Source organism: Gadus morhua, chromosome 10 (assembly GCF_902167405.1).
Source record: "Gadus morhua chromosome 10, gadMor3.0, whole genome shotgun sequence".
Taxonomy (NCBI): domain Eukaryota; kingdom Metazoa; phylum Chordata; class Actinopteri; order Gadiformes; family Gadidae; genus Gadus; species Gadus morhua.
This window is the reverse complement of record NC_044057.1, coordinates 14,702,686-14,727,026: the sequence shown is the minus strand read 5'-3', so window position 1 is coordinate 14,727,026 and position 24,341 is coordinate 14,702,686. Positions and strand designations below refer to the sequence as shown.

The 24,341-nt window shown below is 46.3% G+C and overlaps 2 protein-coding genes across 5 annotated transcripts in view; both read right to left on the bottom strand.

The window, feature by feature from the left end:
* diaph1 (diaphanous related formin 1) overlaps window positions 1–10,440 on the bottom strand; it is a 102,452-nt gene extending 92,012 nt beyond the window's left edge. For 2 of the 4 annotated variants that reach the window (XM_030367959.1, XM_030367960.1), the window contains exons 1-2: window positions 10,150–10,439; window positions 9,672–9,818 (exon numbers count right to left, since the gene is read on the bottom strand). In XM_030367959.1, coding sequence (XP_030223819.1) covers window positions 9,672–9,770 — 99 coding nt within the window. In that variant the 5' untranslated portion in view covers window positions 9,771–9,818; window positions 10,150–10,439. Of the gene's footprint in view, window positions 1–9,671 lie in introns of all 4 variants that reach the window. The other 2 variants (XM_030367958.1, XM_030367961.1) reach the window with 2 other exon arrangements.
* A 1,568-nt stretch (window positions 10,441–12,008) lies between these two features.
* smim32 (small integral membrane protein 32) lies at window positions 12,009–13,828 on the bottom strand. The gene is made up of 2 exons (XM_030367431.1): window positions 13,131–13,828; window positions 12,009–12,945 (listed from the first exon to the last, which is right to left on the bottom strand). The coding sequence occupies exon 2, from the start codon at window positions 12,907–12,909 to the stop codon at window positions 12,565–12,567; it is 345 nt and encodes a 114-aa protein (XP_030223291.1). The 5' UTR covers window positions 12,910–12,945; window positions 13,131–13,828; the 3' UTR covers window positions 12,009–12,564.
* Between the last annotated feature and the right edge of the window lie 10,513 nt (window positions 13,829–24,341).

Below are 24,341 nucleotides of genomic sequence, written 5' to 3'. Positions count from 1 at the left end.
GAACACGATGCTTTGAACAAGGGAGCTGAAACAGCACCTTTTACACTCATGACAGTCCTGTCATTAGGCGCTCAGACTATCCAAGATGTGCCTACGAGCATGCTAATCAATCCCTCCAGAGGAGATAGTCTAAAATCGACATAATTGGACAGAATTCATCTCCATCCAAGCAGGCAAAAGGTTATCAGGATTTATCGAGCCCCTTAGAGAAGCAGGGGAGGACAATGAGACGGTTCTTCAATCAGAGCGTGTGATGATCGCTGGGCATTTTCTGCCTGTTGACTCGCAGGCCATGGCCACCCTCCCCTTGAACACTAATGAAGCTTTCCAGCAGCACACCGCCTTGATTGCCACCTCAGCAGACGCTCAGTGTGAGGCCCTGAGAGAGAGAGAGAGAGAACCCGCATCGCTGGGCATCACTTACGACGCACTCCAACAATGCCTAACAGATGATGATCAGGAGGGAGCTGTGTGTGTGTGTGTGTGTGTGTGTGTGTGTGTGTGTGTGTGTGTGTGTGTGTGTGTGTGTGTGTGTGTGTGTGTGTGTGTGTGTGTGTGTGTGTGTCATGACCACTTAAATGAAGGTCTAATTTCACTAGCGAGGCCAAAGTCTCCTAACTGATGAGTGTGCACAGAGCACTTCCACCCTCCACTCAGCAACATCCCTGGGCCACGGCAGCAGGCTTATACCGATGGAGGCCTGGCGCACACTGAATCTTTTATGGGCCTACCGTCAGACTTCACCTGAAGTTTGCTTACTCAAGGGGATTCTGCGCATCGTATACACAAAGAACCAATAACAATCGAAGTCACGGAACACCCATGTAATTTGGGATGTACCTTACGACAAATGACCGGACGTTTTGTGAACAACTAGTTAAGGGAGCAACTAGTGAGCACATTACAATCCAACAAGCAAAAATTGGTTGGGTAACTATTTGATGTGTACAATAACAACTATTTGAAATTGTTGATATCACATTTTTACAACAAAATCTGGTACTAAAAGCAATTTTCCGACATGCATCAATGCACTCAGCTCTCCTGTAGGGAATGTGTCTTGCATCACAACTGTTCTATTGTGCTTGTGGGACATAAACACGGTCTAGCTTTAGAATTCTATTTAAATATATAACAATCCAAAATAAATAGTCTGTCCGGACTTGATAACGATGAACCCAGGTCTTTACAATTATAATTGTATTCATTATTTTAATTATCAGCAAGGGCGCAGGCTGGCTTGTACTTCCATGTATTTTAATTAAGGCAGGAAAAGACAGACCAGTCACAAAGAGTGACTGCCTGACCAGATACTAGGGTGAACAGCACTGTGGCGAACTGTGAACTAGATGAAATTAAATGGTCTAATTAGACAACTGATTCCATGCTTATAGTTTTGTTTGACGTTAATTAATAATACATCATCAAAATCATGGTGTCATATATAAATGGCTTCAGTGATTCATAGCTCGGCAAAATACTGACCAAGATTGTTTTTTGACTTGTACTTCTGGTGCCTACTAGCAAGTGGAGCAAGGACTAGTCAAATAATGGTGAACATTCTTAATGTCATGTGCACCCACATGAACGCATGAAGATTCTTACTGATTTTGGAGCAATTTGCATCCTTGTACCTGTAGAGGCCGTGAGGTCCCTCGCATTCACCAAGATATAAGCTTCGAAGTTCATTGCTACACTGACAATTTCCCCATAATAAACAAACCACCATTGAGGGTTTCCACACATGGCAAGAGATAATTAAGGCAAGCTCAAAGAAAACGTTACTCATGGGAAGAACATAGGAGGAAAAGAGAGGGAACTGTCAAAAGGAGATATTAGGAGGAGAGAGACAGGGCGAGACAAAGCAGTCTCCCAAGAAGTTATCTGAATACCAGTTCAACATGGCTGCCATCCATCAGCATTACCCCACCGTTTACTCCACCACTCCACCGACTTCTGACCCCTAGCCCCTCCCTTGAACTCTATTTCTCCATGCATCTTTCTGTCTGCTGGTATCTATCTACCTGTACACTGTTGAGTAAACCTCCAGAGATTAAATCAAATCTTTCTGGCTCAGGTATGGATGAGTTCATTTTATTTAACTTAAAACATGTTAACCCAACACATTAACCTAAATGGACCCAAAGACAGCCACTTCAGCGACCAAACAACAAGCAAAGGAAATTGCGGTCATCATGCACGTCTGCAGAGGATCTTCATAACCTTTAACCTGCAGAGGAGGATACAGTTGTGTGTCTAAGGTGCACAGAGTTGATGCCCCAACATTGACAGTCGCAGACTGCTCTGTCTAGAGTTATGAAAAGACTCCCCCCGTGGTTGGTCCCTGGCAGGCTCCAAACAAGAAACGACACTAATGAATTCATACAGTATGGGTGTCAGTGGAGCAGCCACCACTTAAAGTCTGGCAGCTTGACTTGAGCTTACTCATTCTAATACACCTTAACGACAGGTTAAGTCAGAGCCAGTTAAGAATAATCGTTTCTTTCCTGTGAGGAATGGCAAGAGAGACTTTGACGTGTGTGCGCTCGTGTGTGGACCGATGTTTGCGTGTGTGACAGCGGTTATGTTTAAGAGGCTTCGATAATGCTTGACCCATCTAACAAACACACGCACAGCGACATTACACGGTTGTGGTCCTCTCTTGTTGACATGGACACTGGTGTGCAGCCCAGTGGAAGATTAGCTGTAATCTGACAGACTGGAAAGAGTCCCACTGGAGGACTGACGTTGTAATCCCAAATAAGCCTGAAGCAACCTATAAATACATTCAGTCTCCATGTAAAAGCACCTAGAAGTCTCACCCTCTACCTGACAGATCAAAAGTTGTTGCACACCGTGGACTAGAATCTAGACAGTGGGAATGCTACCACCTATCCCATATCTATCTTGTTTCTTCCCTTTAATTTGTATGGACATTTCACCTGGTGTGTTTTCAGCAGTGCCTAAGAACAAGGGAGAGGGGCCAGAAATAGACGTAGAATATGCATAATGGTAGTCTCATCCTCTAATGCTGTTAGGATGCACCTCCCTCTGCGCTCCATCACTCATTACATAGACGACGGCCGTAATGGATGACCACAACAGACCCGGAGCCAGTCTGCAGAGACAGCTTGAATGTCCAGGCTACAGAATAGAGGACTCATTTATCAGGTTTGGACCTTGAAAGACGTTTATCCTGGGTTCTAATTTTAAAAACACAAATGTCCTCATTAATGATGTAAATCACACACACACACGCGCACACCGGCCGATCAACAGACCTTTGTAAACCACAGAATCCCATGATAGCTCCTCCTGAGAGTACACCTATAGAAAGGAAATTGGTTAAATCAGCATTGTACCGCCAATAGCAATTAAAGGCGTGCACAGCAGAGCAGAAAATAGTCTCATTTATGAGGAAATGTTGAGCAAATGATGACAGGCAGCATGGCGGCTGGATCCTGTTGCTCTGAAGAAGACAATGACAGCGAGTATTTCCCTCAAACTCAGCGTCAGCTTGAAATCCAATGTTCTGCAATCTGCATTTATTGTGGTTATTTGCAAACGATAAACAAGAAAAAGTATACTTCCTGAAATTCCACCTACATTATTTTCGCTAAAAATGTTTATTTTACACGTGACTATTGTGACGATTAAACTGATATTTGTGGCACCTAACTGGCCCCTATTTATATCGGGAGTGCCTTACACATTGGTTGCCTACTATTTTTACCTGAACATCTTTGCCTGCTTCTACCTTATTAAAATTAGAAATTATCTTTCGTTTACACAGAACTCCAAGTTATTTAAAATAATGTTTAAAACGAAATGTGTGGAAACACTGACGCAATGTTAAGGTTAAAATATCACTAAATTGAGGGATTGCTTAAGTCAAACTCCTGTGTCAAGTAAAGTATCTGGCATATAAGCTGCAAACGTCATAGCGTTAACTCTCCCACACACACCAGCCACGCAATGATTCGGAAGACAGCTTAATAGCCCACTCAGGATGATGCATGCAATTGGGATGGTCCATGAGAGAGAGAGAGAGAGACAGAGAGGGATAGAACTTTCACAATGGTATTAACTCAGACCTGTGACTCGTGGATTGCACCAAATGTACTTTGCACCTCATGCAAATCGTCTAAAGTGCTTTCGTTTTTCTTTATTCCAAAGAATATGTATTGGACTGTGTATTTACTTCACTGGCTGCAATAGCCCACACAAATTTTGTTCAATTCCTATAAAAATGGCACATTATTGCACCAATGTCGCGAGCAGAAATTATATATTTATTTATCTATCTAAAAATATCTCTATGCAATAAATCTTTTTTTTCAAAAAAATATTTAACTTTTCTACGACCCAAACAACTGAGACTTTGTTAACCAAGAGTTGCAGATCGCCTAGCCAAAGTGATGACACACACGACAGGTATTGAATCTACAGCCAATAAATATCAACCCCCTCCCAAGGGTCCATTTCACAAGTTATTTCAAACCATACGATGGCCCCTATGGCTGCACACTACAATATACCACCCCCATCCAGGCAGGCAGGAATCTTCAGAGACCTAAACATGGGAGATAGCCATCTCACATGTTACCTCACTGGTACCCTTTGACACAGGAGCCTGGTCAGAAGACCCTCTGTTCCTGTTGTACAATTCAGGAGTTAAGCCCATCAAGTTAATGCAACTGCAATATCTGGGATGTTTTAGACCTGCCATCCACTCTCTATTGAGCAGAGTCTGCACACGCACACTGTGTGTGTGTGTGTGTGTGTGTGTGTGTGTGTGTGTGTGTGTGTGTGTGTGTGTGTGTGTGTGTGTGTGTGTGTGTGTGTGTGTGTGTGTGTGTGTGTGTGTGTGTCCCATTGTTTGCCCCATCTGAACCCCAAATTGTTGTAAAGAGCTGAGGAGCAATAGTGTGTGAGCGAGGTCAGATTATAAAAGGGAAAATAGGGAAGAAAAGGAAGGCATCCTGTTGGCCAGCTGACACAACTAGTTACACAACGTTCATGAACAAAATTGTGAAATAATTTAAATGTAATGCATTGAAGATATGACTGTTAACTCTGGGGTTCAAACTCTAAAAAGACCTACGCACATGCATGCACTCGGGACCGCGCTTTGATGTGGCAGAGGTGGGTAAAGGACAAGAGTGCTTATAAAAGAGACGGCATTATGTTGACCGAAGAACAAAAAGGCTGAGAGGTGGTGAATGCTAGCAGATGGCTGTGCAGACCATGGCTACAGCCCGATAATGCTGCATCCAATCAAACAGTTTTGACTAAAACAACCCCAGACGGTAGCCAAATTCCCTCCTTAACCTCACTACAACCGTGTGGCACAGGTAAGCTTAACAAACTAAAAAACGCAACGCTTTGACTGGAACTGGTTCAAGAAAATATATATCCAAGCTGTTGTTTCGAGAGCAATTGTAGCACTTACACCCTGGAAAGGTATCCAGACTGGGCAGGTGAAGTGGCTCTGAGAAGGGGAGGTGCTGGCTGGGTGATGAGAAATGGATGGAGAATATTCAACAGCGCCATTACCGCACATGGTTAGGGTAACCGTTAGAAGACCTTCTGCCCCGACCGGTAAGCTGTCCTTGGGGCTGAGCTGAGACTGCCCGGTCAGTAAAGTGGCGGGGGAGATGGGGGAGATGGGTGTGCCCCCCCCCCCCCCAGTCCACGTGTCCCTGTGACTTTGTGTTCATCGCCGTGCTGTGTTCTTTACTCAGAGTACCAGAAAGTTTTCAGACAGATCCCACCCATCAGTAGCCCACCTCCTCCTCCTCCATCCCCACCCACATGCCTGCCTCCTGGTGCCTGAGAAGCTTGATATGCTAAGCAGTGTCCAGGTGGGCTGTGCTGTGTGGATAAGGAAGCACACTTCCACGTCTCATTAAAACGGCATCGCGGATGAGAGGCTGCATGAATACCTCGATGTTTCGTACGAAACAGCATGCTCAAAGCTTGAAAACCTGTCAGGGGCCGTTGACGACCGTTGTTTAAACATTCATTATCCATCTTGCGCGCTCACCGCTGAGAAAACCAGGTTTTAGAAATTCTCCTCTGATAAGATACATCTATATCTGCAAAGTTATGGATTTGAGAGGGCTGTATCCCCGGCGACTTTGACACCTGACATTGCAGGATACTTTGTGTTATATGTTTTCAGGCTTCCCCTTATCTCTCTTTCTTAGTCTGTGTCTGTGGCCGACCAGAAGTCATGATGACGCATACACGAGGCCACTGAGGGGTAAAATCTTATGTCTGGTACAACACAGGTCTAAGCCCTGCATTACAACACTCCCAGCTGCCTTGTTGTCATTTCATCTATCTCTCCACCGGTCTGCTGCCCTGGGGTCCTGTCCCCAAGGAAAAAAACATAATCTCACTACAGCAAAGGAAAATAGACGCAAAAACCTTAGTTCAGAAAGTCCTGCGTCATAGAGCAGGCATGGGGGAAGGTGGGATTGGAGGCTAACTATGCAATTTGTGAACAGCAGTGACTCTGCATTCCTCTGTGTGTGTGCGCGCGCCCTGACACACAAACCCGCCGGCCCTTCCTATTATACGGCTCGGTTCAGGTAGAGAGGACGGGCCTCCGAGCAAAACAGAAGCAGTCCTCAGGGTCGTGGTGTCAAACGGAGGATTCAACCTCATAGCTTTTTCTCCCCGCAGCAGTTTGGTATTTGATTTCAGGGACTTTGCCTTGGTCACTGGCTCAAGAAGTATATTAGTATATATATTAGTTCCAGTTTGGCTCAAAATATGTATTATACTTCGCATTCATCTGTCTCAGGAATTTGCCTCAACGGACGGTTAGGGTAACAAGGTGCGTGGATGCAGGTTATCATTTTAGGGATGCAAATGTTGGACCGATGTATAAATAGACAGACATTATTGGATCCCATTCACACCTCATGCGAGTTGAACCAGAGTTTACTTGAAAGCTAACCATTACCATTTACAAGGGGAAATGAGTCTGTTTGTTTGTTTGTTTGGTCAACATCCGAGTTTCAATGAGCGTTCAGACCGTGTCAATTAAAAACGTACTATCATGAGAAACTCTCCAGCGTTCGAATAGAAATCCCTTTCCCTTTGTATTTAAAAGAATGAAACAAACACAAGAATGAAACAACACACTGAATTCTGACTGGGCAAGGAGGTTGTTGAGAAATCCCAGTAATTATGGGAGCTCCTGGAACAATGATTGGTCAATTATGGGAGTAGACAGGGTGTGGACCCTTAGCTTGTTCACGTGCTCAGAATCGCGAGACAATTGCTATTTATTAACAGAAACCCCTGTACTGTTTGAACATCTCTGCATACACAGATTTCCAACTTTTCCGCTGACCATGAATTTGCGCAGCCACCTACAGTACGTGGAGCTCTATGCATATGGCCCCAGCTGTGAAAGCACCGTTCCACCACTTTATAAATCAAGACCAGTGTGCCCTTTATTTTCAAACGTTATCCCTCCATCGGCCTCTCCTCTCTCTCCCTCCACACCTGGTCCTGTCCCACCGCTTTCACCTACTGCCTCCGTCTCCTTTCCCACTCGTTTTCTTCTCTCTCTCACCCGATCTTCGATTCTCTGGTTTCCCTCTTGCGCTCGCCCCTCTCTCGCCCCTCTCTGCAAAGTCCTATTCACCGTCAGCCAAGAGGCCCCTGCCACTACCACTGCATCACCCACTCCAGTTTCACATTGGCACTGGCTCAGCGTCCCCTCCACGCCACACAGTATGCTTGTCTTCTCTCCAGGGAGACAGTGGATGGCAATGATAAAGGTTTAAAGACAGCAGAGCCAAAGCATGACCTATTAGATAAGAAGAAATAGTCTAGGATCTGCAAAGAAGCGATTGTTCGACGTGCCATCTAGAGAAGCAGGTGAGGCTGTGCACACAGAGAAATGGAGACCAAACATTTTGTGAGAACCATATTCGGTTAAAGACTAATCAAGATTAATGACCACAAGCAATTATAAAACAACTTTCTAATTTCAAAAGCAACACTTTTACAGAATTATTGGACAAAAACGTTCAAAACTAACGAAAGGGTTGAGCAACCTAACAGGAAGAATGTAAGGCGACTGCTATGCTTCCAAGCGTAGAATGCATGCGGTTTTGCAGCAACAAGAGTGCAGGGGGGTCAGGGAACATTCCTCACGCCACAGCTGGTCTTTATCAATACGAGTGGGGAAAACCTTTCACCTAGAACACCACACAGGTGACAGTGCCGCTGCTGAGCGCAACGTGGCTGGGTCTGGGTCCGCGTGTTCGGGTCCATGTGTCTGAGACCGACATTCGGAAGAGGACAAATGTGGCTCATAACAATGCGCCACCCGCTTGGCCCTTTCCACCTATTGGATAACTGTCTATGATTATGTCATTGACAAATCCTATTGGGATGCTGATGGCTGCAGTCTCAACGGACAACGGGTACTACGTGGAGTGGGTACGAGTGGACCGCGCTTTTACCTTGAAGGAGGCTTCACACGGGTCAAGCAGCTAGCTTGCCGCGGCAGTTGGGGCAGCAGTGAGGTACACATAGCATTCCACTTAGTGCACGCTGCTTGACCCAAACAAACGGCCCTTTTCAACGGTCAGACACACACACAGTTTTGTTTGGCGCAGCTGATTGTGGGGTGAGGAGGGGGTCATTAGAGGCTTGACGTCACCCCTTGGACAGTGGTGACTGGGCACTTCCTTTCCGATTCAAGAGCACTTATGTTTATTTTAAACACACACACACACACACACACACACACACACACACACACACACACACACACACACACACACACACACACACACACACACACACACACCAGTGAGGGGACCAGCCTGCTAAACCCATCACGATAAATGCTTCTTTGAAAAAAGACCTCCTAGTTGAGTAGTCAAACATTGCACAATAAACACAGATAATTCATTTTGCTGCAGTATCATATATAATTATGGTTTTAAGTATTATTATTTTTTAAATGCAGGTTCTATTGCCATGGGTGGAATACGAATCTTCTTGATTTTGCATGTTATTCTCACAAACCTTATTGTGTGCCTGTGTGCCTTGCCGTTAGACCCAGCATGGTTACATCTCATTTATGTACAAGATCGGTTTTTGTCAGGCCTACCCAAGGGGTTAAATCACGGCACTTCTAAAGCATTGTCTGACGTCATGACACGCTTCCCTTTCGATGACTCGTGTGGTCCACGCCTCTGAACAATTTACGGAACCACACGCCGCCTTGGCGAGACAGAAATTCTACATGGGAGGTAATAGACATTAGCTAAGACACTACTCCCGTGCCTTTAGACGTCTTCATCCATGCTAACCAGATATAGCCGTAATTACGCTCCCCCCCCCCATTATTGACAACAATGTTGCGACGTCCAAATCAAACACCATTCATAACATGCATAAAAATAAAACCAACACGTTGGAATTAAATCCTGATCAGAATAAATCCTAATGGTAGGTTTGATATAAAGTAAAAAATAAGAAGATCCAGAGAGGTCTAACGTTAAAGCACACACACAGAGTGCCGCTTTACTCAAACTTCTCCTAGTGATCGGTGCTCTAACTTTAACAACAGCCACAGGCTGCTGGGAAGATGCGCGCATCACCCCCAAAGTTCTCCAGGTCGGAAAGATACTCACAAACTTCTTCTTTGTGTCTCCGTCCTCGTAGTTTTTCTTGGACTTCTTGTCCTTCTTGGAGGCAGAGCCCGAGGCAGCGTTCCCAGAGTTTGAATCCATGACTGAGTCTCGATCCTTAGTGCCTGAGTGTGGACTAAAGGCACCTCTCTACCTCAAAAAGAGAAAACAGGCTTTGTTTACAACCTTGTATTGTTTTTCCTAGGTATGGACAAGATGTGTACTTATCCGTGGGCCTAGTGTAATAGTATTCGGGCTCAGTAGCCCCAGTTAGCACGGGGCTGCTAGTTGCTGGGAGAGGAGCCCCGGACCAATACCGATGGAGGGAAATTCAAACGAGACCCCAACAGTGAGCTTGGAACAGTGGTGAAGACGAGCTGTAAGCGGACTACTAAAGTACAGCAAACAGCTTGAATCTGCTCAGCAGCACATGAAATGATATACGAACCGAGCGGCGGAGGATAATAAAGTTGAGTCCCACCAAATAGCGAGCTTCCCGTGGCTGTTGTAGTAACCATCAAGTGGTAGCCTTAGTTAGCTTAGCTTCATTAGATCGTCCTCTGTCTGTTCCCTTCCGCGAGTTAGTTTGGGTCTGACATGAGCTTTCCTCTAAGTATGAAGTTAAATTGAGTTGTCGATATGAAGTATATCCAAAGCTTGCGGTGATATTAATGAACTCCTTTTAAAAAGTGGAGTAACCCCAGGGCAACCACCGCGTCCCACGGAAGTTATTGCCTTCCTGTTCTGACAGGTTGGCTGTACGGTGGGGGAGGGGACATGAGCTCCGGGACAACACCTGAGAGGATTGCACTGACCTAGCCTGGGAGAAGATCCCGAGTCAGACCGTTTCCCCGTTGTGCTTCAACAAGACTTCCGTCTCTTATTCCTAGTAACCAGATCGGTACCATGAGCGGTTACAATAAGAAAAACCACAAGAGGAATAAAGATAGAGTTTTGACTAAGATGTCGACAAATTAATATGAGAAAAATGTAAAGTAAATGGATATCCCTCTATCGGAAGTCTCTCCCCCTTTCTCGCCTCGTAATACATCAACGCCCCAGCCCCTAACCCATGTGGCTGAAAGTCCCGCCCTATCTCGTCAATAACGCTCATATTGAACATCCCTTTCGAAGCGTTTTGTCGTGAGATGAGAACGCCTGTTAACGAGGCTTTACGCTGCGCTGAATGTCCAGGAATTCGTTTTTATTTCAGTTTTATCAGTTTAGCAAACTGCAGAAAAAATGAAAAAAATCTGTCATGCAAACACTAACTCGCCATATTGACCAAGAGTGCAAGGATTGTTATGAATTATCAAACGGAGAAAGATATTATGGACTAGGCTTACTGGCAAAATAAGGTTATAAAAGAGAGACTAGTAGGCTGGCAGGGTTGTCAATATAATACACAGATCTCCGTATCTCCGAGGGACTATGATTGTGATGCCTACAACAAGAAACGGATAAAACAAAATATATAGTACTACAATATATTTGCATGATATACGCAGGCATATGCATGATATGCACATCAATAAATGATATGCATATAATGATATGCGGAGTCTGACTCCGTCTGTAGGCGGTCGAGTGGCGACACTAAGCGGAGTAGCGTGTGAAGGACAGGCCGCAGGTGCGTTTTTACGCTACCTTTTACGCACCCACTGTGTACGGAGAAGGTAACGCATTCGTCATCTACAGATGTCCTTTAAAGGTTACCAGAAAATACGCTCTAATTATTCTTAAGTAGGTATGCATTTAGCCACATGTAGCCGGAGAACTGACTGCAGGCACTTTAAGGGACATGTATTCAGCTAGACCCTATAGTCAGAGTATGCCTCCATAATGTCTCCTCTACATATTCCACGTCATCTCACTTCTATCGTAATCTCTCCCCAAACTCGTTGTGTATGTGTGGGCATATTTTAGTTCTGGAACCAGACACATAACAATTATACACACACACACACACACACACACACACACACACACACACACACACACACACACACACACACACACACACACACACACACACACACACACACACACACACACACACACGTTCGCGTGGATTCACAAAGGCTTACAGAGATAGGCCCATCCATCTTCTCGCTGTGTTTTGGAATAACAGGAGTTTTCGGAGCGCCACTGTGTCTCCAGGCCTCGTTTAGGGCTGTAAATCCACGTCCATTTTTAACCCGTTACTCCGTCTAATAAGCCTTGCAGTTAAGAATAAATAATAATAAAACAAGAATAACGAATTCTGTCAGCAATAAGAACAAACACGAGGAATGAATGTCCTCGGCATTTACCATCCACACAGTCATGCCTGGATCAGGATGAGATGAAACCAATGTTTTGTGTTTATTCAATTATCTTTATGTGAAGAAGAGAAACAGCAGCCCATCGTGCGGTCGTTTACATAGAAGAAGAAAAAAAGTCTGTCGGCTCCATCGCTACACATTACAAGACGGTTGTAGTCATACAAAACAGTAATCATGTTTTTTAGAACACACAAGCAATAGGTCCTACAAGTTGTGTTCTCTTTCCCCACATTGACCCAACATGGCTTGCCCATGGAACACCTTAAATAATAAGTTGTATAAACAGTGGTTAGTTGGTAGGCCTGTATAGCACAGCCGCATGAGACCGACTACAAGCTTACAAATTCATCAATAAATGCACATATATTTTTTTTATGCTGCTGGAATAATATAGAAGCTTGGACGGCCATGTTACATATCCATACTGCACTGGATACCCAGCAGGTTTGGCCCAAATGTCTCAAGGCGTTCCCGTGTGCCAAAAAAAAGCAGCATCCTCTCCAACATGGCCAGAATCCATTCAGTACACTTTCCTCCAACACACTTCCAAACTGCGCCAAAGTTCTTCTGGTCTACTTGTACGAGGTGCGCGCCTCCCTCAGTGACCTGTCATAGGGCATGGAGGCGAAGAAGGAGTTCCTAAGTTGGCAGTTGATGAAGAACACGATGAGCAGCACCAGGAGAAACAGCAACAGGCACATGATGATGTAGGTGGTCAGGTCCGGCTTGTGGAGCTCGCCCTCCCGAAGGCCCGCTACCCCTCGCCCCCCCGCCGTGGGTCTGAGCAGGGCGGCCACGCTCACGGAGCCGTCGTGGGACGCGTTCAGGGAGGAAGGCGAGTGGGACGTGGACTGGGCCATTGCCGCTAGGTCGTAGTCCGCAGGGGCCGTGGAATTCAACAGGATCTGCCTGAGCATGGTGGCCCGTCTGTCTGTTCTGGCTGCGTCGGACCGCTACAGGGGAGATGGAGAGGTTAAAAGTGCGCGCGTCAAATGTTTTTTTTTCTTCCTAGTGAATGTGATCAAGGCAACGGTATATGAGACGAAGCAGAGATCCGGTGGGAACCCCCCTCAAAATAGAATGTTGGACTCCTTGGAGGATTAATGTTGTCTTAAGAGAGATACAGGCAAAGACTTACTCTGCTTTGAACCCGGGTCCCGTAAGGTGATGTTGGAAAAGACCAGCCCACGCGTCCACATTCCTCGGGTTTGCGTGGTGCTGCGGTCTCGACGCACTTTGGAGGAGACGCGTCTCAGCCGTGTCGTTTCCAAGTGGCCCACACTCCCTGTGCCGCCACCACGCGCTGTGATCACGCGTCAATATCCAGTCTAGTTGTATCAAGCTGAACCGATCGCATCCATGACCGCATGCATCTCTTTATCTGGAATCAAAAACGAAGCCTTTACCGTCTCCAAGTATAGCCAAATTCGGCGATGTGCATATCCAAGCCACGATACGCACGGGTTTTCTCCTTTATGACATCCTGATAGCGGTGCTGAACTATAGCCTTCCCGAGTCGACGTCTATTCCGGAGAAAAAGGAGCGCAAATGGGGCCAAGTCGGACCTCCGTCAGGTGATAATTTTCACATTCTCTCCTTATAGTCTCGTATCCAGTTATACGGATCGAGTGGGTCAGTTATCCCCCCTCGCGAGTCTTGCAATCTTGAGGGCAATATCGATCCAGTGTATGAAGATTCTGGATTTGGAGACCGAACCACACGTACGCACACTTCGGGTCAGGAAAGCAGAATAGGTAATGACGGGGCGCGCATCTGGCACGGGCTACTGGTGGTGCGTGTGCGCGGGCTCGAGGCACGTCACCCGACAGGGCTGTGTTAAATAGCAAGCTGGTCTCCCTTTGGCGCTCTCTCTCTCTCTCTTTTTGTCCCTATCCACTTTTCTCTATCCTTTCTATCCTCCCCCCCTCTCTTGCACACTTTATTTTTCTCTCCCTCATTCTTTTTCGCTCATTCACACAGGTTGCAAAGACACACACACACATACTATGTGCAGCACATCCTTCTTAATTTGAGCTACAGTGAGTAAGAGCTTTTAGGTCTGTGGGGAATGTCTCACATTGGGGCCATTACTATGTGTGTGTGTGTGTGTGTGTGTGTGTGTGTGTGTGTGTGTGTGTGTGTGTGTGTGTGTGTGTGTGTGTGTGTGTGTGTGTGTGTGTGTGTGTGTGTGTGTGTGTGTGTGTGTGTGTGTGTGTGTGTGTGTGTAGGAGTGTGTGTGTGTGTGTGTGTGTGTGTGTGTGTGTGTGTGTGTGTGTGTGTGTGTGTGTGTTTGTGTGCGTGTCCCATAAGGCACACGGTGAAACATTGCCTGTTTGAAGTGTTGCTGGTCCCTCTTCAAAGCTGTCATAATTCTTAAAAACATTATTACTTTTTGCACCTCTTGAGTTTATCTCCTGACACCCTGTCCCTCACAACAACAAAAACAGACTGTTATCATAACAGACAGATTGTAAGCATTTTCGGTGATACTGAATTTACATTTAAAGCCCACTGTAATCACTCAATCTGACGTTGTGGTTTTGATCCATCTGTGGTTATATCATCGACATCTCTCATATTGTGAGAGAAAAAAAGGGACATGCATTGACTCATTCTAGGTTTAACCACATCACATTCATCCATAGGTTAAGATGGATGTGTGGCCAGATATGGCAAGACCTTTCTGACCAACCTAGGTCGGCTGGTACACTATTGCATCAACCAAGTTTTAAAAAGGATTATCTACACATTTACACTCAAGCATTTACACGCAGTAATGTTGTCCCAACAACATTTTGGTGAACTAAAGGTGAACCAACATAGTGCTGAGCAACACATCTCTAAGCGTCACCCTGTGCATCACGTTATCTCCGTGTTGAGGATTAGACCACAGACTGGGGAATGTGTCGCCTGGGTAATCTAAATACAGCCTCCAGCCCTGTTTATATGCGGGAGGGGGCAGCGGTAATAAGGAGATTACTGCTTATGATTGCTTTTTTGGAAGTGGCCAACTCTCCCCGTGCTTTGCTCGTATACTCTTCCTTCTCCGTCAGCTATGATTTAGTCAGACAGGGAGACGTACCCCACGCACGCTCATGCCCGGCACTGACGAATCCCTGACCCATTTTTGATGTTTCGGTGGCTGTTTGCGCCGGGCAATATACCATGGAAGTACGTTAGAGTGACAGAAGGCTGAGCACATATTGGCAGGGCAGCTAGGGATTTGGCGAAGACTGGGTATCAGGTGACTGTAGTCGGAGAGAGTAGGAGGGGATGTTTAGCAGCATAGATTCTCGCTGATGTCCCTCTGGGTGATTGTGTTTGTTATCAGGCTTTAAGCTTATTAGCACAGTATCCATGAAGATGGCTTCATGATAAGAAAAGGCGAGCTGTCACTTCCTCAAAGCTTAAGACTTCATTAGAGCTTCTCCTTTTACTTTTATCTCATCGTGGTGAAGGACAAACCCTTCCTCTTCGCCTAATTTTCTTTTACACACCAAATATACGCACACAGGCAGTCAAAATTCAGTGCAGCCATTTTGGGTCTTAAAGTTTTCACTTTAAACTCCCTTCATCCACTTTCTCTTTTCCAAGGACTTTCTTGGAAAAGAGGACGGCTCGAAGAGATTTTCCTTTGTAAATGAATAAATAAATTTAACGACTGCTTATCGGTCCTCTATCTGGCTCTGTTTATTTTCCCTTCCTCTTCAGCCTTGGTGCCCCGTTTCTCTCTGATCTCTAAACCATTTCATCCTTGATGGGGGGGAGGGGGGAGGCTGAGCCATTAGTGGAGGTGGAGCAGAGCGACAGAAAGGACGACCGTAGCTCCAGAGGGTCACTATGCTAAGTGATGTCGTCTGAGGGAAGGAGACTGCAGACTGCGTGGAAGCGTTATGCGGACACTGAGGAATCGACCAACTCGAGTGGCGACCATGCATGTCAAGAGGGAGGGTTGTAGGCATAAACACACTTGACTCTCGTACCTCTCTCTCTCTCTCTCTCTCTCTCTCTCTCTCTCTCTCTCTCTCTCCGTTGTTCCCTTCTTCTCACACACACAACCGCACACACACACACACACACACACACACACACACACACACACACACACACACACACACACACACACACACACACACAAACAAACACAGGACGGACTGACACACACATAAGGGACTGACTGACACACACAAACCTACATACATACGCGCACACACACAGGAATGATTGAGACACACATACAGGACTGACTGACACACACAAACCTACATACACACACGCACACACAGGAATGATTGAGACACACATACAGGACTGACTAGCACACACAAACCCATAAATACACGCTCACACAGGATATAACATAAATTTCTTCAAATTTTCAGTGGCAGCTAGCCAGCAAGATTCTGTTCACAACTCTCATTTTACTGAGTTAGGTCTCCCAGCAGCAGCCGTTGTAACCAGGCCTCAGTGCAGACTTTGTTTATCGCCGGCCCGCAGTGGGTTTCGCTCCATGAAATCTGGATATTGCTGTTGCGCTTATCCCAGCGTGAGTTGTATCCACAGCCAAGTCAGGTGGTTCCCCAAACGGCCCGCAACCTAATGGCCCCTCTTAACCACCCTCCACGGCTCATAAACAGCAGCCTCTTGCGCTAACGATATATATCAACGATATTTAAATCATAATATAACCATTTCAGAACAGGTTACATAGACCCTAAGAAAAGCCAAACTGCTAAATGTATTTAAAAAAAGAAAAGAAATAAAGAAACATGGTACGTTGTTCTGAGAACCTTTATTGTGCAAAACTGTAATCATACAACATAATGTTGCAGATAAATAAAATTCAAGTACATTAGCATAGTATTGGGTTTCTTTCCTTTAGTGCAAGCCATTCTAAAAGGCACTACACTCGGTTAGTTTAAGTCCTTGGTTCTTAAATGCCACTGAAGATGCAGAGGACAGGAAAAACGGGTGTAATTTTAGTTAATGAGCAGACACTATACTCAAGATTAGGGGTGGGCATGATTAATCGATGAAGTTTGTCGATCACCTGATATTTCCAAGTCCGTGTTTAGTGTTATCCCGTGTTTAGTGCACACTAAACGAGTTTGGTTCCTTGGTGCGGACCTTTTAGGCTGGTGTGAATACAAACCATCGAACTCGGGAGCAGACCAAACTGCCGGTCCGAGACCCAGCCGGAGAGGTGGTCTCGGTTTGCTTCCAAACGAACCCTGGTGCGGTTCGCTTGAGATGTGAAAGCGAACGCACCTCGGTCCGATCAAGTTCTAAAAACCATACGCCTCTTTGGACATAACAGGCACCCGCTCAGCCACGTGCATTATGGGAATTATTGTTTGATTAGCGGTAACTCCAAGATTAGCAGCACATTGTCGAACCGTTGGGTGAAAATGAGTCGTAGCTCAACATGGAGCAAAGAGGATATTTGGGTCCGATATCCAATAGACATTCCGTCTCCTCTTTGCTCGGTGTTGAGCCACGACAAATTTTCACCCGACGGTCCTACAAAAGCACGTAAAAGGATGCTGGAAAACACACATAAAAATGCTGGTGCATTTAACACATTCCGAGTCAGGATGAGAGAAGGAGAAGGAGTTCGACCAGTCCGCAGATCAGTGGCCGTGTTTACATGGACACTTCTGATCCGTTTAGATTTCTAATTGGAATATATCTATTCCTATCATGCAATCCGAATGTACTGTATATATGGCATTTACAAAAGTGGTAAGCGTACGTCCGTATGTCTCTCGTGCTCAACCGTTATGTTGGTCTGGACTTTTATGATATATGTAAGGGATAATGTTGTACAGAACACCGGTCTGTACGCCGGTCCTTGCCAAAACCAAACAATAACTTCACATGGTTACCATTACCATCGTAGTGTTTTTCAGTAGAGAAATATTCCACCAAAGATGTTGACGTCGCTTAGCAACCGGACACGCTCGCTGGGGTTGATAAGATACCGGACTACTTGCGGAGTGCTAACAAAGACGTGAATCGGGCAAAAAATCCACTTTCCTTGACAGCGGTCATGTTCGGTGTGCATAAAAGCACAGACGGACCAATTGCGAACTATCAGAATCAGAAGAATCAGAATCACTTTTATTACATCTTATAGTACAGTACTCAAGAGTAAAAATCTTAGGCTTGGTTCCTCAACATTCACATAGCAGCAACAGTAAAAGATAAAATAAATAAGAATAAGAATAAGAAACCATATGAAAAGGAACAAAGTAAAAATAAATAAATAAATAAATAAGTAAGTAGCAGCATCAATAATACTAAAAAGTAACAACAGTCTGTTGTTGTGGTGTGCGTGTGGATGGTTGGGGAGGAGTGTGTTTTTCCAGGAGTCTGACTGCTTGGGGGAAAAAACTGCTTGTCATCCTCTGGGTTTTGGCCCTTAGGCTTTGGTACCGCCTCCCTGACGGCAGTAGCTCAAACAGTTTCTGGTTGGGGTGGCTGGGGTCCCCAATGATTCGGAGGGCCTTCCTGACACACCGGGCCTTGTAGGTTTCCTGGATGGAGGGAAGCTCACATCCGCTGATCCTCTCAGCTGTCCGCACTACCCTTTGCAGCATTCTGCGGCTTTGGGCAGTGCAGTTCCCGTACCAGGCAGTGATGCATCCAGTCAATATGCTCTCCGTTGTGCCTCTGATGAAGGCCCCCAGGATCTTGGGCCCCACGCCAAACTTTTTCAGACGCCTAAGGTGAAATAGGCGCCGCTGTGCTTTTTTCACCACCTGGTTGGTGTGCTCCTCCCAGGTGAGGTCTCTGGTGATGTGGACTCCCAGGAACTTAATGCTGTGTACCCTCTCCACAGCAGACCCATTGATGGAGATGGGGTGTTGAATCTGTCTCTTCTTCCTGAAGTCCACTACGAGCTCCTTGGTCTTATCGGTGTTGAGAATGAGGTTGTTGTCCTGGCTGTACTGAGCCAGACAGTCGACCTCGCTCCTATAGGCCGTCTCATCACCATCAGTGATCAGGCCCATGACTGTCGTGTCATCGGCGAACTTGATCACTGCATTGGATCCATGTGTAGCCACGCAGTCGTGGGTGTATAGGGAGTAGAGGAGGGGGCTTAGGACACAGCCCTGGGGGGCTCCTGTGCTGATGGTCAGAGGGGCGGAGATCTTAGGACCCATCTTCACCACCTGTTTTCGATCCGTCAGGAAGTCAAGAATCCAGTTGCATAGGCTGGGATCAATGCCTAGGTCCCTGAGCTTCCTGTCGAGTCTGGAGGGGACTATTGTGTTGAATGCCGAACTATAATCAACAAACAGCATCCTCACATAGGTGTTCCTCTTGTCGAGGTGGGCGAGGGCTAAGTGGAGTGCTGTGGCAATGGCGTCATCTGTCGATCTGTTCTTCCGATAGGCAAATTGGTGGGGGTCCAGGGCTGGTGGCAGCATTCTGCAGATCAGCACCTTGATGAGCTTTTCAAAGCATTTGCTCACTATGGGGGTGAGAGCAACAGGGCGCCAGTCGTTTGGGCATGTTACCTTGCTCTTCTTTTGTACAGGAATGATTACTGATGACTTGAAGCAGGCTGGCACTATGCCCGTGGAGAGGGAGAGGTTGAAAATGTTTGTGAATACACCAGCCAGCTGGTCCGCACATACTTTGAACACCCGGCCAGGTAACCCATCTGACCCGGCCGCTTTTCGGATGTTGATGCTTTTGAACACCACACGTACATCCTCTTCTGTGATGACAAGTGCGCTGGCTGTATTATCTGCGTCCTCTGAGTAGGTCCTCTCTAGGAGACTGGTTTGGCTCACTTCAAAGCGGGCGTAGAAACTGTTCAGCTCGTCAGGTAAAGAGACAGAAGTATCAGCTGTGCAGCTAGAGGTCTAACTACTGCAGCTGCTGATGCCATCTCTCTAAGTTAAAAAGTAGCCACACCCACCCCAAACCAATCGGAATAAGTGTTACATGTCGATTATAGCGGACTACACCACCTCTTCTATCCGCATGGAATTCTATTCCGATCAGAGAATTGCAATCTGATTGACGCGTTTATGTGATCATTTTTTATTCCGATTGAGCCGTTCTTCCACTTCCAATCGGATCAGAAGTCTCCATGTAAACGCGGCTAGTGTATATAACGCTGGATATCCAGGATTGTTTATTTTCACCGGCGCATTCCCCCCCTTTTTTTCTTTAACGCTTTACCCCGCCCCAGACCTTTTTGTTCAATGATTTAACGATCTTTGCACACAGGTGGATTTGATGACAAATTCTGGGACTGTTAAGAAAATTACAATGTGAAAAGGAACCGCACCAAACAAAAAAATATGCATTGGATTTTGCGTCATCAATACGCATTATTGCCATAGAGCGATAAAATGCAAAATCTATATCGTAGGCGATTTTTTATCATTTCGTATATCGTTTATATCGCATTACTACTCAGCACACAGTGGAGCTTAATGAAGCAATTTTGAAGAGTCTAAAACACAAATAGCCCGTGCTTGTCACCAATCCAAACCCTAGCCTGTGGTGTTGTGTGCACGCCGACAGCTGATTGTACGCTGGGCACTTTTGTTTGATGGGGGTGAGGTCTCGGGGTTGACAGCCACCCACCCTGACATGTTGCAGGTGCATTCAAACAAACACACACCGCCATCAACATGCCTTCATGGGAGACACACAGGCTGGGATTGGGTGGCACTCTCTCTTATTCAGGAAAGGCTAGTGTGCATCACTTTCTTCACGCAATTTTGTGTACACAACACTGTCTGGGAGTGTGGGTGGGTGTCGTGGTTTGGATGGGTGGGTGATGGTGGTGGTGGTGATGGTGGATGTGTGTGAGGTGTGTCTTATTCCCTTGCAGTCCAAACTGTCGGCACAGAGGAACCTTCGACTCCCTGATGGCTCACACTCACAAACGCACCCATACACACATACCTACACACATGGAGCCACACACACGGGCACAAACATACACACACAAACACAAACAGGCGCATGCGCACTCACACACATACACACCCACAAACACGGGCATGTATGAACGCACGCACACAACTGAGAACATGCCACACAGATAGTCAATCACAGGTCCCTCAGCACACTGGCAACCACCAACAGAAAACTTTTCCATCCAATCCATGGGAATACCGAGTCATTTGAGTCTATCGATCTCTTTTCTGTTCTTTCAGGCTGATTTGACCGCTGGGCTATATAGCTGAGCGTGTGACTAATCGCCCGTCTTCACATGAAGGCGACGCTGCAGCTGAATGAAGCGACGGCGTTTGGACTTTGAGGCAGTACACTCCACACAAAACAGTGGTGGATATACACCGCTCTGTGGGGTCTTTGTTCACACACACGCTCCACACACCCCACACAATCAGCTCCCTAATGGCAACACAAGCAGCTAGGATTCAGGTCTGTCTCTTTTGGTCAATACAATTCCATTTTCAGTCTGACTGATTCACAACAGAACATTTTAAACAAACAGAAAAGTGTTACATGCAACACAAAACACACACGCACACGCATGGCATCCACCGCTCATTCTCAATAATTGTGTCACTCTTACCCCCACCCCCTCTTTAACCTAGCCATGCAACAGTTCCAGAACCTTCCAAAACAACAAGCTAAAGATGGGGTGCCTCCTTGCCAGGACATCAACGCCTGTGCTGGCAGAAATCAGTCCCTCTACAATTAGTCACTTTAGCTTGGCAGAAAATAACATGTTTTCTCCTCATCCCAGTAAAAAAAGACCCTTCACACGCTCAAGCGAACAAAATAGAGTTGTTACCGCACACCGTCCAAGTACAGAAAGACACAAATAATAGAAGCAAACCACCAATTAAGGTCGACACCCTCTTGCCGCTGCATTCACATAATCCCATAATAGCTGAATGAATCGCTTTTCACCACGTAAGTCGGCTAATAGGTTTGGGAACAGTGAGGCTGCTATATCGAGCATAAAATACACCGTAGCACACCTTATTTACTTGGTTTAGTTCGTTAAGTTCATGTTTGCGGTCAGTTGCATGTAGTAAAAATGATGCACTGTTCCCTAATGGCCTAACCAGATGAGATCTTTAACCTGCTGTGCAAAGACTGATCATTACACATGCGGGTGTCCGTTTCTGGCATGCAAAATAAACAATATATGGCCAAAAGGCAACTGTGGTATCTCAGGGAGGCCAAGGCCACGCTGAACCGCCAGATCTGAGCTTCAGCTTCATTGATTTGCCATCTGTTTTTCCCATGGTAAACTTTGTCTCTGCTGTGAGTGGAACCGGCGCAATGAATGAGTAATAGGGGAGCGAGAGATAGAGAGACACATGGTAAGAGAAGAGAGAGAGAGAGACAAATGGGAAGAGAAGAGAGAGATTGATGGAAAGAGAGAAAAGAGCGAGAAGAGATAGAGGAACACATGGGAAGAGAAGTGAGAGGGAGACATAGAGTGAGAGACCTAGAGAGAGAGTGACATAGAGAGAGAGAAAAGAGAGAAAGAGAAACATGGGAAGAAAAGAGAGAGAGAGCGACATAGAAAGAGAGGTGTGTGTGTGTGTGTGTGTGTGTGTGTGTGTGTGTGTGTGTGTGTGTGTGTGTGTGTGTGTGTGTGTGTGTGTGTGTGTGTGTGTGTGCGTGTGTGTGTGTGTGCGTGTGTGTGTGTGAGAGTGTGTGTATGCAAGTGTGAGGGGATTGCTTGGTGTCTGAGTGGCTGGTTGTGGTTTCCTTGCTCCAGTGAGCTGTGTGACAAAGAAACGCCATGGACACAAGACAGGGCTGAACAATTAGAGAGAGAGAGAGAGAGAGAGAGAGAGAGAGAGAGAGAGAGAGAGAGAGAGAGAGAGAGAGAGAGAGAGAGAGAGAAAAGAGAAAGAGAATGAAAATAAAGGAGTGAGAGAATAGTACAGAAAGCTGAGCAGACAGACAGACGCACATGCTGGGAAAAGGGTTACGCAGCAGAATAGGAGGTCACCAACAATGCTAATAACGAAGCTAACCCTGTTTGTACTCCTATAATCCTGAATGGAGCCTTGCTATCGCCCAGCAGGGAGTTTCAGTGTCTGTGGCACTGAGGGCTGCTGGTGAGAGGCCAGGAGACGCCAGCACTGTGGAGAGAGGCTTTCTGTACAGGTGGAGGCAGACGGCAGCACGGGAGGGAACGAGAGAGCCGTGACACATAAAGCACTTTGACAGGGGGGGAGAGGGGGAAAGAGAAAAGGGAGAGGGCATAGATTATTAGCCTCTAATTAAACCTCCTCTCTTGTTGTTTGGGTCAACGTGTCCTCTGATTCAGACAGCAGCGAGAGAGCGAGCGAGGAAGACAGAGACCAAGAGAGAGAGAGAGAGCGAGAGAGAGAGAGAGAGAGAGAGAGAGTGAGAGAGAGAGAGAGAGAGAGAGAGAGAGAGAGAGAGAGAGAGAGAGAGAGAGAGAGAGAGAGAGAGAGAGAGAGAGAGCATGGAGAGAGAGAGAGAGAGAGAGAGAGAGAGAGAGAGAGAGCAGCGAACAGGACAAGATACAGCTAGGTCACCTAAAGAGCAAGATAGAGGGAACACAGACGCGACAAAAGGAAAGGTGGAAAAAAAAGCAGAAATATGTCAAAGCCAGAGAAGGGAGGAGCAGTGAGCTAGGAGACCAGCGGTGTTGAGCACCATAACCTTAGGTCCATACAAGGGAAGATTTGTCGTAGGTGCTGCCGCATCCAGGTGCTTCAGCAGGCATTGCTCTGCTGCTCCTCGGCTCTGATTACTAGTGGAAGATTCACTACCCTCTTCACTCTTTCTACCCCTCTGGCTCTATCTCTCTCTCACACACACACACACACACACACACACACACACACACACACACACACACACACACACACACACACACACACACACACACACACACACACACACACACACACACACACACACACACACGCACACACACGCACACACACAAACACACACACTGTCTTACCTCTCTTCCTCTATACATTACTTTCTCTCTTACACACACACACACACACAAAAACACACTCTCCTACCTGTCGCTGTTCATACATATTACTCTCTCTCTCATACTTCCCTCCTTCTCTCTATCTAATGCTCTCTCTCTCACACACACACACAGACATGCACACACACACACACTTTCCCTTGACCTCTGTGTGACGCATTTCTCTCTGAATCATTCTCTTTCTCTCAACACTTACTTCAAGGTAAAGTATGAGAGCTGAAAGGGCGAGAAAACAAGAGAAAAGAAGGGCGTTGACCTCGTCCATCTACAGTGTGACAAACATAGCGACGCACCATCATCGTAAAGAGCTCCCAGAAGCCGGTCCGGGGAAGGAAGACACTATTCCATCGT

Bases quoted from the DNA above. Each gene is read 5' to 3' on its own strand.
- smim32 (XM_030367431.1), bottom strand. From the start codon at position 12,909: ATGCTCAGGCAGATCCTGTTGAATTCCACGGCCCCTGCGGACTACGAC.